This window comes from Lampris incognitus, chromosome 8 (genome assembly GCF_029633865.1).
Source record: "Lampris incognitus isolate fLamInc1 chromosome 8, fLamInc1.hap2, whole genome shotgun sequence".
NCBI classification, from domain to species: Eukaryota; Metazoa; Chordata; class Actinopteri; order Lampriformes; family Lampridae; genus Lampris; species Lampris incognitus.
In genome coordinates, this window is record NC_079218.1 from 32519614 (window position 1) to 32534115 (window position 14502).

At 47.5% G+C, this 14502-nt stretch overlaps 2 protein-coding genes across 2 annotated transcripts in view; one reads left to right on the forward strand and one right to left on the reverse strand.

Annotated features, from left to right (window-relative positions):
• Positions 1 to 9373, forward strand: part of zgc:152891 (uncharacterized protein LOC767741 homolog) — a 44309-nt gene extending 34936 nt beyond the window's left edge. Inside the window, exons 13-16 of the mRNA XM_056285332.1 lie at positions 5901 to 6022; positions 7592 to 7692; positions 8592 to 8762; positions 9109 to 9373. Coding sequence (XP_056141307.1) covers positions 5901 to 6022; positions 7592 to 7692; positions 8592 to 8762; positions 9109 to 9288 — 574 coding nt within the window. The 3' untranslated portion in view covers positions 9289 to 9373. The remainder of the gene's footprint in view (positions 1 to 5900; positions 6023 to 7591; positions 7693 to 8591; positions 8763 to 9108) is intronic.
• Positions 9374 to 12819: 3446 nt separating this feature from the next.
• The window catches only part of trappc14 (trafficking protein particle complex subunit 14), a 36952-nt gene continuing 35269 nt past the window's right edge, over positions 12820 to 14502 (reverse strand). Inside the window, 1 exon segment of the mRNA XM_056284286.1 lies at positions 12820 to 12986. Within this exon segment, the coding sequence (XP_056140261.1) occupies positions 12830 to 12986 (157 nt within the window). The 3' untranslated portion in view covers positions 12820 to 12829.

Below are 14502 nucleotides of genomic sequence, written 5' to 3' on the forward strand. Positions count from 1 at the left end.
AGAAAAGGACTTGTACTGACTGGTAGGATGTGCAGGACAGGCCAGGCTAGGCTTGGCCAGACCAGACCAGACCAGACCAGGCCAGGCCAGCCAGGCAAGACCAAACCAGGCCAGCTCAGACCAGACAAGGCCAGGCCAGGCCAGGCCAGGCTGGGCTTCTAAAGGTGGCAAAGGAAAAGGCGTATGGTGCGTTGTATGAGAGGTTAGACACTAAGGAAGGAGAAAAGGACTTGTACAGACTGGTAGGATGTGCAGACCAAACCAGGCCAGGCCCGGTCCGGCCCGACCCGACCCGACCCGACCAGGCCAGGCCAGGCCAGGCCATACAGGCCAGACCACACCAGGCCAGGCCAGGCCAAGCCGGGCTTCTAAAGGTGGCAAAGGCAAAGGAAAAGGCGTATGGTGCGTTGTATGAGAGGTTAGACACTAAGGAAGGAGAAAAGGACTTGTACTGACTGGTAGGATGTGCAGGACAGGCCAGGCTAGGCCAGGCCAGACCAGACCAGACCAGACCATCCAAGGCCAGGCCAGGCCCGTCAGACCAGACCAGACCAGACCAGACCAGGCCAGACCAGACCAGGCCAGACCAGACCAGACCAGGTCAGGCCAGGCCATGCCGGGCTTCTAAAGGTGGCAAAGGCAAAGGAAAAGGCGTACGGTTCGTTGTATGAGAGGTTAGACACTAAGGAAGGAGAAAAGGACTTGTACTGACTGGTAGGATGTGCAGGACAGGCCAGGCTAGGCTATGCCAGACCAGACCAGACCAGACCAGACCAGGCCAGGCCAGCCAGGCAAGACCAAACCAGGCCAAGCCAAGCCAGACCAGACCAGACCAGACCAGACCAGACCAGACCACGCCAGGCCAGGCCAGGCCAGACCAGACCAGATCAGATCAGGCCAGGCCAGGCCAGTCCAGGCCGAGCCAGGCCAGGCCAGGGTGGGCTTCTAAAGGTGGCAAAGGCAAAGGAAAAGGCATATGGTGCGTTGCATGAGAGCTTGGACACTAAGGAAGGAGAAAAGGACTTGTACTGATTGGTAGGATGTGCAGACCAGACCAGGCCATGCCAGGCCAAACCAGGCCAAGCCAAGCTAGGCCAAGCCAGACCAGACCAGGCCAGACCAGACCAGACTAGACCAAGCCAGGCCAGGCCAGGCCAGGTCAAGCCAGTCCAGGCTGGGCTTCTAAAGGTGGCAAAGGCAAAGGAAAATGCGTAGGATGCGTTGTATGAGAGGTTAGACACTAAGGAAGGAGAAAAGGACTTGTACTGACTGGTAGGATGTGCAGACCAGGACAGGCCAAGCCAGGCCAGACCAGACCAGACCAGACCATTCCAGGCTATGTCAGGCTAGGTCAGGCCAGACCAGACCAGACCAGACCAGGCCAGACCAGACCAGACCAGACCAGACCAGGCCAGCCAGGCCAGGCCAAGCCAGGCCAGTTCAGAACAGGCCAGGCCAAGCCACCCCAGGCCATGCCAGGCCAGGCCAGGTCAGACCAGACCAGACCAGGCCAGGCCAGGTCAGGCCAGGTTGGGCTTCTAAAGGTGGCAAAGGAAAGGCGTATGGTGCGTTGTACGAGAGGTTAGACACTAAGGAAGGAGAAAAGGACTTGTACTGACTGGTAGGATGTGCAGACCAGGCCAGGCAGAACAGACCAGGCCAGGCCAGACCAGATCAGGCCAGGCCAGGCCAGGCCAAGCCAGGCCAAGCCAGGCCAGGCCAGGCTGGGCTTCTAAAGGTGGCAAAGGCAAAGGAAAAGGCGTATGGTGCGTTGTATGAGAGGTTAGACACTAAGGAAGGAGAAAAGGACTTGTACTGACTGGTAGGAAGTGCAGACCGACCAGGTCAGGCCAGGCCAGTTCAGGTCAGGCCAGGCCAGCCAGGCAAGACCAAACCAGGCCAGGCCAGGCCAGACCAGACCAGACCAGACCAGACCAGACCACGCCAGGCCAGGCCAGGCCAGACCAGACCAGATCAGTCAGGCCAGGCCAGGCCAGGCCAGGCCAAGCCAGGCCGTGCCAGGCCAGGCCAGGGTGGGCTTCTAAAGGTGGCAAAGGCAAAGGAAAAGGCATATGGTGCGTTGCATTAGAGCTTAGACACTAAGGAAGGAGAAAAGGACTTGTACTGACTGGTAGGTTGTGCAGTCCAGACCAGGCCAAGCCAGGCCAGGCTAGGCCAGCCAGGCCATACCAGACCAGACCAGGCCAGGCCAGGCCATCCAAACCAGGCCAGGCCAGGCCATGCCAGACCAAACCAGACCAGACCAGGCCAGACCAGACCAGACCAGACCAGACCAGACCAGGCCAGGCCAGGCCAGGCTAGTTTCAGGCCAGCCCAGACCAGACCAACCAGACCAGGCCAGCGCAAGCCAGGCCAGGCCAGGCCAGTTCAGGCCAGTACATGCCAGGCCAGGCCATGCCAGGCCAAGCCAGGCCAGACCAGGCTTGGCCAGGCCGGACCAGATCAGGCCAGGCCAGGCCAGGCCAGGCCAGGCTGGGCTTCTAAAGGTGGCAAAGGCAAAGGAAAAGGCGTATGGTGCGTTGTATCAGAGGTTAGACACTAAGGAAGGAGAAAAGGACTTGTACTGACTGGTAGGATGTGCAGACGAGACCAGACCAGACCAGGCCAGGCCACCCCAGACCAGACCAGGTCAAGCAAGGCCAGGCCAGCCAGACCAGACCAGCCAGGCCAGACCAGATCAGGCCAGGCCAGACCAGGCCAGGCCAGGCTGGGCTTCTAAAGGTGGCAAAGGCAAAGGAAAAGGCGTATGGTGCGTTGTATGAGAGGTTAGACACTAAGGAAGGAGAAAAGGACTTGTAGAGACTGGTAGGATGTGCAGACCAGACCAGGCCAGGACAGGTCAGTCAGCCATGCCAGGCCAGGCCAGGCCAGGCCAGGCCAGACCATGCCGGGCCAGGTGAGGCCAAGCCAGGCCAGGTCAGACCAGACCAGACCAGGCCAGGGCAGACCAGACCAGACCAGACCAGGCCAGGGCAGACCAGACCAGACCAGGCCAGGCCAGGCCAACAGGCCAGACCAGTCCAAACCAGTCCAGGCCAGGCCAAGTCAGACCAGGATAAGACAGGCCAGGCCAGACCAAACCATACCAGGCCAGGCCAAACCAGGCCAAACCAGGCCAGGCTAGGCCAAGGCCAGACCAGACCAGACCAGACCAGGTAAGGCCAGACCAGGCCAAACCAGGCCAACTAGGCCAGGCCAGACCAGACCAGACCAGACTAAACCAGGCCAGACCAGGTCAGGCCAGGCCAGGCTGGGCTTCTAAAGGTGGCAAAGGAAAAGGAAAAGGCGTATGGTGCGTTGTATGAGAGGTTAGACACTAAGGAAGGAGAAAAGGACTTGTAGAGACTGGTAGGATGTGCAGACCAGACCAGGCCAGGACAGGTCAGTCAGCCAGGCCAGGCCAGGCCAGGCCAGACCATGCCGGGCCAGGTGAGGCCAAGCCAGGCCAGGCCAGACCAGACCAGACCAGGCCAGGGCAGACCAGACCAGACCAGGCCAGGCCAGGCCAGGCCAACAGGCCAGACCAGTCCAAACCAGTCCAGGCCAGGCCAAGCCAGACCAGACCAGGTCAGACCAGGATAAGACAGGCCAGGCCAGACCAAACCATACCAGGCCAGGCCAAACCAGGCCAGGCTAGGCCAGGCCAGACCAGACCAGACCAGGTAAGGCCAAACCAGGCCAAACCAGGCCAACTAGGCCAGGCCAGACCAGACCAGACCAGACTATACAGGCCAGACCAGGTCAGGCCAGGCCAGGCTGGGCTTCTAAAGGTGGCAAAGGCAAAGGAAAATGCGTATGGTGCGTTGTATGAGAGGTTAGACACTAAGTAAGGAGAAAAGGACTTGTACTGACTGGTAGGATGTGCAGACAAGGCCAGGCCAGGCCAGGTCAGACCAGACCAGACCAGGCCAGGCCAAGCCAGACCAGACCATACCAGGCCAGGCCATGCCAGGCCAGGATGGGCTGGGCTTCTAAAGGTGGCAAAGGCAAAGGAAAAGGCGTATGGTGCGTTGTATGAGAGGTTAGACACTAAGGAAGGAGAAAAGGACTTGTACTGACTGGTAGGATGTGCAGACCAGACCAGACCAGACCAGACCAGGCAAGGCCAAGCCAGGCCAGGCCAGGCCAGGTCAGACCAGGCCTGGCCAGGCCAGGCTGGGCTTCTAAAGGTGGCAAAGGAAAAGGAAAAGGCGTATGGTGCGTTGTATGAGAGGTTAGACACTAAAGAAGGAGAAAAGGACTTGTACTGACTGGTAGGATGTCCAGACCAGACCAGGCCAAGCCAGGCCAGGCTAGGCCAGGCCAGGCCATATCAGACCAGGTCAGGCCAGGCCAGGCCATCCAGAACAGGCCAGGCCAGGCCAAGCCAGACCAGACCAGACCAGAACAGACCAGGCCAGACCAGGCCAGGCCAAACCAGATCAGGCCAGGCCAGACCAGGCCAGGCCAGGCTGGGCTTCTAAAGGTGGCAAAGGCAAAGGAAAAGGCGTATGGTGAGTTGTATGAGAGGTTAGACACTAAGGAAGGAGAAAAGGACTTGTACTGACTGGTAGGATGTGCAAACCAGACCAGGCCAGGCCAGGCCAGTTCAGGCCAGGCTTCTAAAGTTGGCAAAGGCAAAGGAAAAGGCGTATGGTGCGTTGTATGAGAGGTTAGACACTAAAGAAGGAGAAAAGGACTTGTACTGACTGGTAGGTTGTGCAGTCCAGACCAGGCCAAGCCAGGCCAGGCTAGGCCAGCCAGGCCATACCAGACCAGACCAGGCCAGGCCAGGCCAGTCCAGGCCATCCAAACCAGGCCAGGCCAGGCCAAGCCAGACCAGACCAGACCAGACCACGCCAGACCAGATCAGACCAGACCAGGCCAGGCCAGGCCAGGCTAGTTTCAGGCCAGCCCAGACCAGACCAACCGGACCAGGCCAGACCAGACCAGGCCAGGCCAGGCCAGGCCAGCCCAGCCAGGCCAGGCCAGGCCAAAGCCAGGCCAGTTCAGACCAGTCCATGCCAGGCCTGGCCATGCCAGACCAGGCCCGGCCAAGCCGGACCAGATCAGGCCAGGCCAGGTCTGGCCAGACCAGACGAGACCAGACCAGACCAGGCCAGGCCACCCCAGACCAGACCAGGTCAAGCCAGGCCAGGCCAGCCAGACCAGACCAGCCAGGCCAGACCAGACCAGGCCAGGCCAGGCCAGGCCATCCAAACCAGGCCAACCCAGGCCTGGTTTGGATGGCCTGGCCTGGCCTGGAAGGAGAAAAGGACTTGTACTGACTGGTAGGATGTGCAGACCAGACCAGACCAGACCAGGCCAGGCCAATCCGGCCAGACCAGACCAGACCAGACCAGGTCAGGCCAGGCTGGTCTTCTAAAGGTGGCAAAGGCAAAGGAAAAGGCGTATGGTGCGTTATATGAGAGGTTAGACACTAAAGAAGGAGAAAAGGACTTGTACTGACTGTTAGGATGTGCAGACCAGACCAGGCCAAGCTAGGCCAGGCCAGGTCAGACCAGACCAGACCAGGTCAGACCAGACCAGACCAGACCAGGCCAGGCCAGGCCAGGCCAGGCCAGGCTAGGTTCAGGCCAGACCAGACCAGACCAGACCAGGTCAGGCCAGGCCAGACCAGACCAGGTCAGGTCAGGTCAGGCCAGACCAGACCAGGTCAGGTCAGGCCAGGCCAGGCCAGGTTCAGGCCAGTTCAGGCCAGGTTCAGGCCAGACCAGGCCAAGTCAGGCCAGGCCAGGCCAGGCCAGGCCAGGTCAGGTCAGGCCAGGCCAGGCCAGGCCAGGCCAGGCCAGGCCAGTTATCTTTGTACGCCAATTAATTCTACAAACCTTATTAGACTGATCCCCAGCCAGCCAGTTAAAAGTTATTGTATGGCACAGGTTTGTTGGGGGATGGATTCACCTTTATTACAATGGAGACCCAGATGTGGCAAATGACTCAGAACTGCAGAGGTGGATCAGAGAAATACACACACACAGCTTCAGTCAGCACCCAAACTCAGGTGTGTGTCAGTGTTTGTGTGTGTGTGTTGTCTGTGTATATGTTGTTTGCGTGTGTGTGTTTGTAACCTGGACTGGCCTGTGAGTGGCAAGATTGACTATGTGAGAGAGAGTGAGTGTGTGTGTATGTTTTTGTATGGAGGTCTGTACATAATTAGATGTGTGTGTGTGTGTGTGTGTGTGTGTGTGTGTGTGTGTGTGTGTGTGTGTGTGTGTGTGTGTGTGTGTGTGTGTGTGTGTATTTTTGTGCATGTAGGTTTGAATGTGTATAGCCTATCTATATGTCAAGATCAATGTCAACTTTATTGTCATTATACAAGATTGCACAATGAAACTAAGCAAAAGGTCCTCCAGTGCTACATCACACATGTTACGTAATAAATAGCAAAAAGACTAAAGTTCTAGTACAATAGTCCATTTAATGCATAAAAATAGGGACTATTGCACTAGCACTTTTAACCTTGTACGTGTTGTGTGTGTATATATGTGTGGTTTGTGCACCTGTGTCTGTTGTGGGGGTTAAGTGTTTGTGCATGTCCGATATTTGTCCAAGGGTAAATCATGGAAGTTTTGTGTGTTATCACCATAGTAGTCTGTCTTGTCACTATGGTAAACACAGGGCCAGTAGGCTTGAGACTGCAGAGGGAAACCTACTAGGCAAGGAAGTGAAAGAGCAACTAATCCCTATTGCACTTTTTGTGAGTTTGCTCCCGTCTAAAGGTGAAAACCCATTGCTGGGATGGTCTTGGGACCAAGTGATGTAAGCGTAGCAGGAGAAACACAGCTGCAGCTAATAAGAATTATGGTTTTTGTTGATTTAGGTTGTCAATAGTGGGGTTTCAATCACTTTTTTTTTTTTGCGAAATGTGACGTTTCGCAAAGGAAAAAGCTGAATGGAAACACCAAATTTTTGGGGGGGGGGATCCCAAATATTGCCAAACAGTTAATGCTCTAAATGGGCAATGGAAACACATTCACTGAATTAAAATATGAAATGCGAATAGAATTTAATCACATGATCAGCTGTTTCTTCATCTTAACTGGTCCATCTTTGACATGGACACATGACATAGGACAGGTAAAACTACATCCACGGTTTTATTTGCTTAAGCAGATCTGATGGGAACAAAACTAATTTGTATTTTACTTTCTGCGACTTTAGAAAATGTCACTTAACATTCGCTTGCTCATTGCTAATTCTGCTTGCTCATTGCTACACCTAAATCAAACAAGACCCATTATTTATTTCATTAGCTGCAGTGCTTAGGCTATGTCACTTGGTCCCAAGATCAGTCCAGCAGTTATAGATGGTTTTTCTCCTTTAGATGGCAGCAAAGTCACAAAAGTGTTTTAGGGTTTTGCTGCTCTTTAATAAAGTCTTCCTTGATGGGGTTGCATTCCACCAAAAACAACAACACTAACACAAACAAACAAAACATAAAATAAGTGAAATCCCTCTTCACTGGACATAATTAGACATAAACAATTAATCATTGAATTCATTTAAACTGTCAAACTAGTGGGATGAAGTGCTATACCTGATGTGATAGAGGTCATGTTCCTTCTTCCAGGTTTCCCGCTGTCCTTCCAGACCAAAGCAGAGCTCTCAACGTTTGTCACCATGGTGATCTTCAGCTGCTCTGCTTTACATACTGCTGTGAACTTTTCTCAAGTGTGTGAGAGTTTAATTAAGTCTTATTACCACTGGCATAATGCATTTCCAGAATACGTAGTGCTAGTGAATCTGCATGAAAATTTGATGATCCTTTTTGCTTTCACCCTATTACTTTAATTGCACACAAGCTGGACAAAATAATGGTGACATCTAACAACATATTGGTATCAAGTACCGAGTAAGAGGTAGGGCAAACCTTTGCCTTCAGATCAGATCAGCCTCAATCCCTCTTGGAATGCCATCATTCAACCTCTGAACTGTGTGTAGTGTGATACTGAACCATTCTTCACAAAGAAAAGCCTCCAGTTCTTTAACAAATGAAGGTGGAAACCTTCTACACACTTTGCTGTCCAGACCTTCCCATAAAGGCTCAATGATTTTTAGATCTGATGGGGCAATGGAAGGCATTTGACGTCGTCCTGGTGTTAATAAAACCACTCTTGAATTTGTTTAGCATTGCGTGAGAGGTTCTCCTAAATGGCCTCCAGTTCTTTAGCCATTATATGACCATACAGAGCAATCACTGAACCTAATGGCTCCTAAAGAGTCATTATGGCACAAAGAATACATACTATAATGATATTGTGATTGATGCTTTTCTTTATATAAATGCACAAATCCCTTTGTTCACAGATCTCAGTCTAAAGGAATTTAATTAGAATAACATTACCTCTTTAACTGTAGTCTATAGGTGGTGAACAGTATATGCATAGTCATAACCACCACACCACTGGATAGAGCCTCTATAATTAACTAATTAATTCATTAATATAAATTCAATCTCTCTCTCTCTCTCTCTCTCTCTCTCTCTCTCTCTCTCTCTCTCTCTCTCTCTCTCTCTCTCTCTCTCTCTCTCTCTCTCTCTCTCTCTCTCTGTGTTTGTGTCTGTCTTTCAGTTGGACTTTAACCTATGGATGCCCAATTGCCCACCCTCCATGTGCCAGCCCCCTCCGCAGGTCAAGGGCACTGTGAAGGTGGATGACATTCTCTCCTTCCTCCCTGATGTCAACTCCACCTGCAGCGTCCTCTCCACCCTGACCCTGCTGTCTCAACCTGCTAAGGGCTATGTAAGATACAGTCACACAGACAGGCAGGGGGACAGAGGTCGGCAGACAGATAAATAAGCAGGCAGACAGAGATACTAGAAGATCAGACAAACACACCAATGTACAGGCAATAAAGTCAGCTAAAAACTATTTGTATAGTATCACTGGTACAGTCTCAGAGGGCTTCACATTCACACAGTGAGAAACGGAAGATAAAGTAATAGGCAACAATAGACAAAGAGCTCTTTATAACCTTGATTTGGATGAGGAACAACCCCATTCATTCTGTCCCACTGCTGTTACGAAACATTTTTCTATTTTTTTTTATGCTGGTTTTGAACACACCTCTTCCATCTCCTTCCACCAGGTACCACTTTGCCACTACCGAGAGGTGGTCTTCAGAAGTGGCGCCCCCCTCAGCCTGGTTGAGCAGGTGCAAGCTGATCTCAAGGCCATTTCAAATGACATCACAGACAGGAACCAGAAACTTGAGCTGCCATACCCATACCTGTCACCTGACCACATTGAGAACAGTGTAGCCATTTAGAAGAATACAGTGGTAACTTAAATAGACCAAGTTTATTAGCTAAAACACATGGAAATCGTTGTTACTCTCAGACATGGTAGCTAACTTTTTTTTTCACAAGATGTGGCTGTTGCTTGTTTATCAAACAAGGGCCTATAGGAAAATGAGGTTCAGGGGAGTTTTGGGAAAGAATATAACACTTTTGTAAGTAATCTTCAAAAGGTGTGTTTTTTTCCCCCAGTGTTTGTTTAACTGCATTGCATTCTGTTAGATGACCTTGGTTTCTTACAGCCAGATGCATTTTCTAAAACTTAAAATAGACAATTGAAGAGATTGCAAAAGAGACAAACAGAATCAACATACTTCTAAACATCAGTGTTGTGCACTAATATGAAACCTTTAAAAACAACACAAAAAAATCTCTAATTTGCCAATCTTAAATTATTTCCCATGCATAAATCTTTATAGCACATCTTCTGTTCTGATTTTCTTCACTAGATATGTCAGTTGCGTTATGTGTTTGTTTAATGTGATACAAGCCTACGTAAATTAATTTGTGTTTTGATTTTTTGTATTTTGGGCAAACTGGTGGCATATAAACAGAGACATTTGCTGAACAATAGCACCTGCTGTAACTCATTTGTTCAGTGCTTATGAAATAGAATATATCACTGTTGTTAAATGTAAAAACATAGTTCTACATCTTCAAAGAGAAAAGGAATGAAATAAAGAATTGTTTTCTTGAATCATAAATGTTGTTTTTTTTTTTTTTTAATTCTCCTGCATTGCTTTCCCCCTCTCTCTGTTGCTGGAACAAGCCCATGGAGGCAGACAGTAACATACCGCAGATTAACTTTTAATGACATTTGCTGCAATAACAATGGCTGTGTGTTTCGGCATATTCAGTTTACTGTATTAGAGCTCAAAACCAATTGACCACATCAACATGTTTTGCAAATATGTTGCAGCATCCTGGCAAACCATCAGTATATCCCCATTAACAATGTTTCTCATATTCAGGTTAAATGCGTATGTAGGTTATTAAGATGGATTTCATTCATATTGACAATATAGGGTCAAACTGGAAAATGACTACAGTGGCTGTGACTCACGGCACATGTGGAGGGGACTGCAGGCGATTACAGACTAAATCTAAACCCAGTGTAGCTAGCAAAAGCTCTGCCTCTCTCCTGGATGAGCTCCTGGATGACCATGCCCACCTGATGAAGTCAATCTACAGGTGACAGAGGCTGATGCGAGTAAAACTTTTAAAAGGGTTACGGCTCATAAAACTGCTGGCCCAGACGGCATCTCTTCCCATGTCCTCAAGACATGTTACACTCAGCTATTTCACGTTTTTACTGGCATTTATAACCTGCCCTGTCATTGTGTGTGGTTCCACTGTGTTTTAAGAAAACCACCATTGTGTCTGTACCTAAGAAAACACCTGTCTTTTGCCTTAATGATTGACCTGATGCTTTGACCTCTGTTATTACGAATTGTCTGGAAAGATTGGTAATATATAAAATGTAACATTCCTGTTACCTTTGAACCATTACAATTTACCTACTGTTTCAATACATATTAGACGACGCTGTCTCACTTGCTGTGCATACTGCTTTAGTACACCTTGAAAAGAAAAATACCTATGTCAGGATGTTGTTTATTGATTACAGCTGTGCTTTTAACACAATTGTACCATCCAAACTGGTTGAAACCCAGAGGTCTTGGTGTGGGCAACTCTGTAATTGGCTATTTGATTTCCTATTATTTGCTTTAACCATATGGTGCCATGATAACAATCTCTCTCTAAATGCCAATAAGACAAAAGAAATCATTGTTGACTTTAGAAAAATCAGGGAAAATCACATTCCTATTCCAATCAGTGGGTCATCTGTTGTAGATTTCTCGGTTTAAACATCACAGACACCCTCACATGGTCTCTAAACACCAAGTGCATCCTGAAGAGGCAAAGCAGAGACTATTTTCTGAGATGTCTCAAGAGTTCTGGTATGAGCACCCAAACTCTTATGAACTTTTATGGCAGTAACATGGAGAGTGTCTTGACAGGCTGTATCACAGTGTGGTTTGGCAACCTGACTGCTCAGGACTACAGACTGCTTCAAAGGACTGTAAAGACAGCAGCAAACATCATTGGCATGGAACTACCACAACTTCATATTATTTACACCACTCACTGCAAAAGGAAAGCCCAAAACATCATGAAGGACACCAGCCACCCCGCTCATGTTCTGTTCTTGCTCCTTCCATCTAAAAAACGTTACCAGAGCATCAAATCACACACCACCCATCTCAGTAATAGTTTCTTTCCACAGGTAGTCAGGTTGCTGAACAGCTGACAAACCCACATGCATCTTACATTGTTGTGTTTTCGTGTATTGTATATTGTGTTTAAAGTGTATGAACTGATTGTGTACATAGTCTGTGTTTTTTTTTTTTGGGGTGGGGTGGGGGGGTGTCCTTGTGTCCTCTGTCCTTGTGTGCCTTGTATTAAGGCAGAGAGAGCCAGAGCAGAAGAATTTCATTGTATTCTAAATACATATAACAATAAAGTTGAACTTGAACTGTTGGCTGAGAAACCATTTTGCCCAGAGAAGAGTAAAAGCATGCTATCATTCCTTATTGAAATCACTGTGGAACACTGAGTACCTGCCTGTTGAGCTGTCACCTGAAAATCATGACTCAATTTCCCACTTATCCCTGATTGAAGCAGTTTTTGCAGTTTAGAGGGTTATTAATATTGACTTTGTTGTGATGTGGGTGATATGCTGCTGCGCTGACTATTAGTGTCTTATTGACACAGTTTATTAATAGCTGACTCATGAGTTGTTGTTTAGTTTTTTTATTTTTTGTTTGTTTATGGTTGTGTTATGTTTGTTTTCTTAGTTTCCGCAACTTGTTATGGTGTTTAGCAATAACTCAATTGTCACTTTTTATAATGTCTCTTTATAGGGGCATATATAATTTTTTACTCTTTATAAATGCTCTGGGGACACAATTGTTTTTTTGTTTTTTTTTGCAAAACCCAATAAAAAATATTAAAAAAAAGAAGAAAAAAAGAAAATCATGACTCAAAACTAATAATGTTCCTTTCCTCTTAAAGGTAGGCATGTTTAAAAAAAAAAAAGAAGTCTTGAGACAGCTCAGAACTTCAATAATATTTCAAAAGGAGTTGAATTTTCACACCATAAATTATCTTTTTCAGAGTAAGCCAAGCTTTTGAAATGGTGAATGACATTTTTGAATAAGTTTTTTAGGTTTTTTATTTGGTCATTTTCTTCACCAGACTCTCGAAAAGCAACATTTGCTCTTCAGCATCCCACAAATTACTTGTCAGGTATTTTTAAGCATTTCTCATTGAAACCTTTCAAACATCTCATAAAATTGAGGGGACCAGTGTGAAAATGATCTCTCCCAGCGCAACTGAAATAGTATCTAGTGATAAAAGAAAACACAGTGAAGTTCAAAACACTGTGCCTTTAGTTTTGTTAACATGGTCCAAGATGTGTAGATATTTTACAAGAGATGATGGTCGAGCTCTTTAACCAATGGGGTCCACCACAAGGACCTTGCACTCCCTCTTGGCGATCTTGTCCAGCGAGAGCACAGCCTTGTCCTGGGGGGGCAGGTAGAGGGGCCGGCCAACGGGGGACCCCACAGGGGGGGTGATGGCCCGACGCTCCATGGCACTGCCGGTCCTGTGAGACACACACAAACACACAAAAGACAGATGAACCATGAGTTTGTGTAAAACTGAACATACTCATTTCTGCTGTCAATACATTCTTAGCTAGTTTAACTAGTAAAAGTGAGTGTGCAGTAACCAGAGTTAACCCTTCTTTCTCTTCTGTGTCCTTCCATACCAGGAATTACAAAATGCAAAGATTAAGGAGACTCCATACTCTCCATCTTAAAAACAAGTCAGTAATTGCATAGAGAACATTAATACAAACTTCTCGGCAGTTAACTGTAATAATAATAATAATAATTTTATTTATATAGCACTTTTCTAAAAAAAAATGCCACAAAGTGCTTCACAAAAAAATAAAACCAGACAAGGCAAAAACAATAAGACTAAACAAGTAAGAGCAAAAACAAAAACAGCATAAATAAAAACAAATATTAAACCAGTAAGTGTCCAGTCTGTGTGTAGATAGATAGATAGATAGATAGATAGATAGATAGATAGATAGATAGATAGATAGATAGATAGATAGATAGATAGATAGATAGATAGATAGATAGATAGATAGATAGATAGATAGATAGATAGATAGATAGATAGATAGATAGATAGATAGATAGATAGATAGATAGATGGATGTAGACTTGGTTGTCCAAATTGTTCCTCAACAAACCCCCTTTTTCCCAACATCTCAAGATGGCATCAAAGACACTATCACCTAAAGGGACTCCTTACTGGTGATATATGGGAGTGGTTGACCAAAGATTGAGTTCAACACTGCAAGAACTGATCACAACTTCTCCTCTGCCTGCCTTTGCTGTCAATGTTAACACAAAATTCATCTTGTCTTTCTCACTTCGAAAAAAAACAAGGCCAGGGAAAGGAAATAGAGTGCTAAATAAAGAACTGGTACAAACATAGCAACATTTTCAACACAGCACTGTTTGAGGCAGAGAGAGAAGAGAGAGCACAGAACAGCTGATTTCAGATGGGCTCATCTGTCACTATTTCAATTCCCTTTTTTTCAGCTGGCTGGAATCAAGGCTACTAGCCTGTCCAGAAGAGTTGGGGATAATGTCACACTTCCATCTACTGATGTATTGTTCCTCAATGGAACTACGGTAGAGACACATCAAGGTCTGATGAGATAGTTGGCCTTGGTAATTTTAAAGAGATTCTGCTCTCTGGCTGTTCAGAGTGTTAAAGCTGGAGATGCTGGCCTCTACACCTGTCAACAGTGGTCATCAGCTGGAACAAACATTGGACAAAATCAGGTTTATCTCACTATTATTTCAGTACATGTACCTAAACAACAGAATGCTGGGCATGTTTGATTATGATGGAAAATGTCAAGATGTGACACTGAGCTGGAAGGATGAGACGGATGCTGAAAAACAAAACAATCACTTAAAATTTTTAAGATGTTACAGCAGTCTCATTATTGAGAAACCCATGAAAAATAGTGTCAGGTGGCTGTCAGAGGCAACGTGGAACAAGAACCAAACCTCAAGGAAGTCCCTCTCATCACA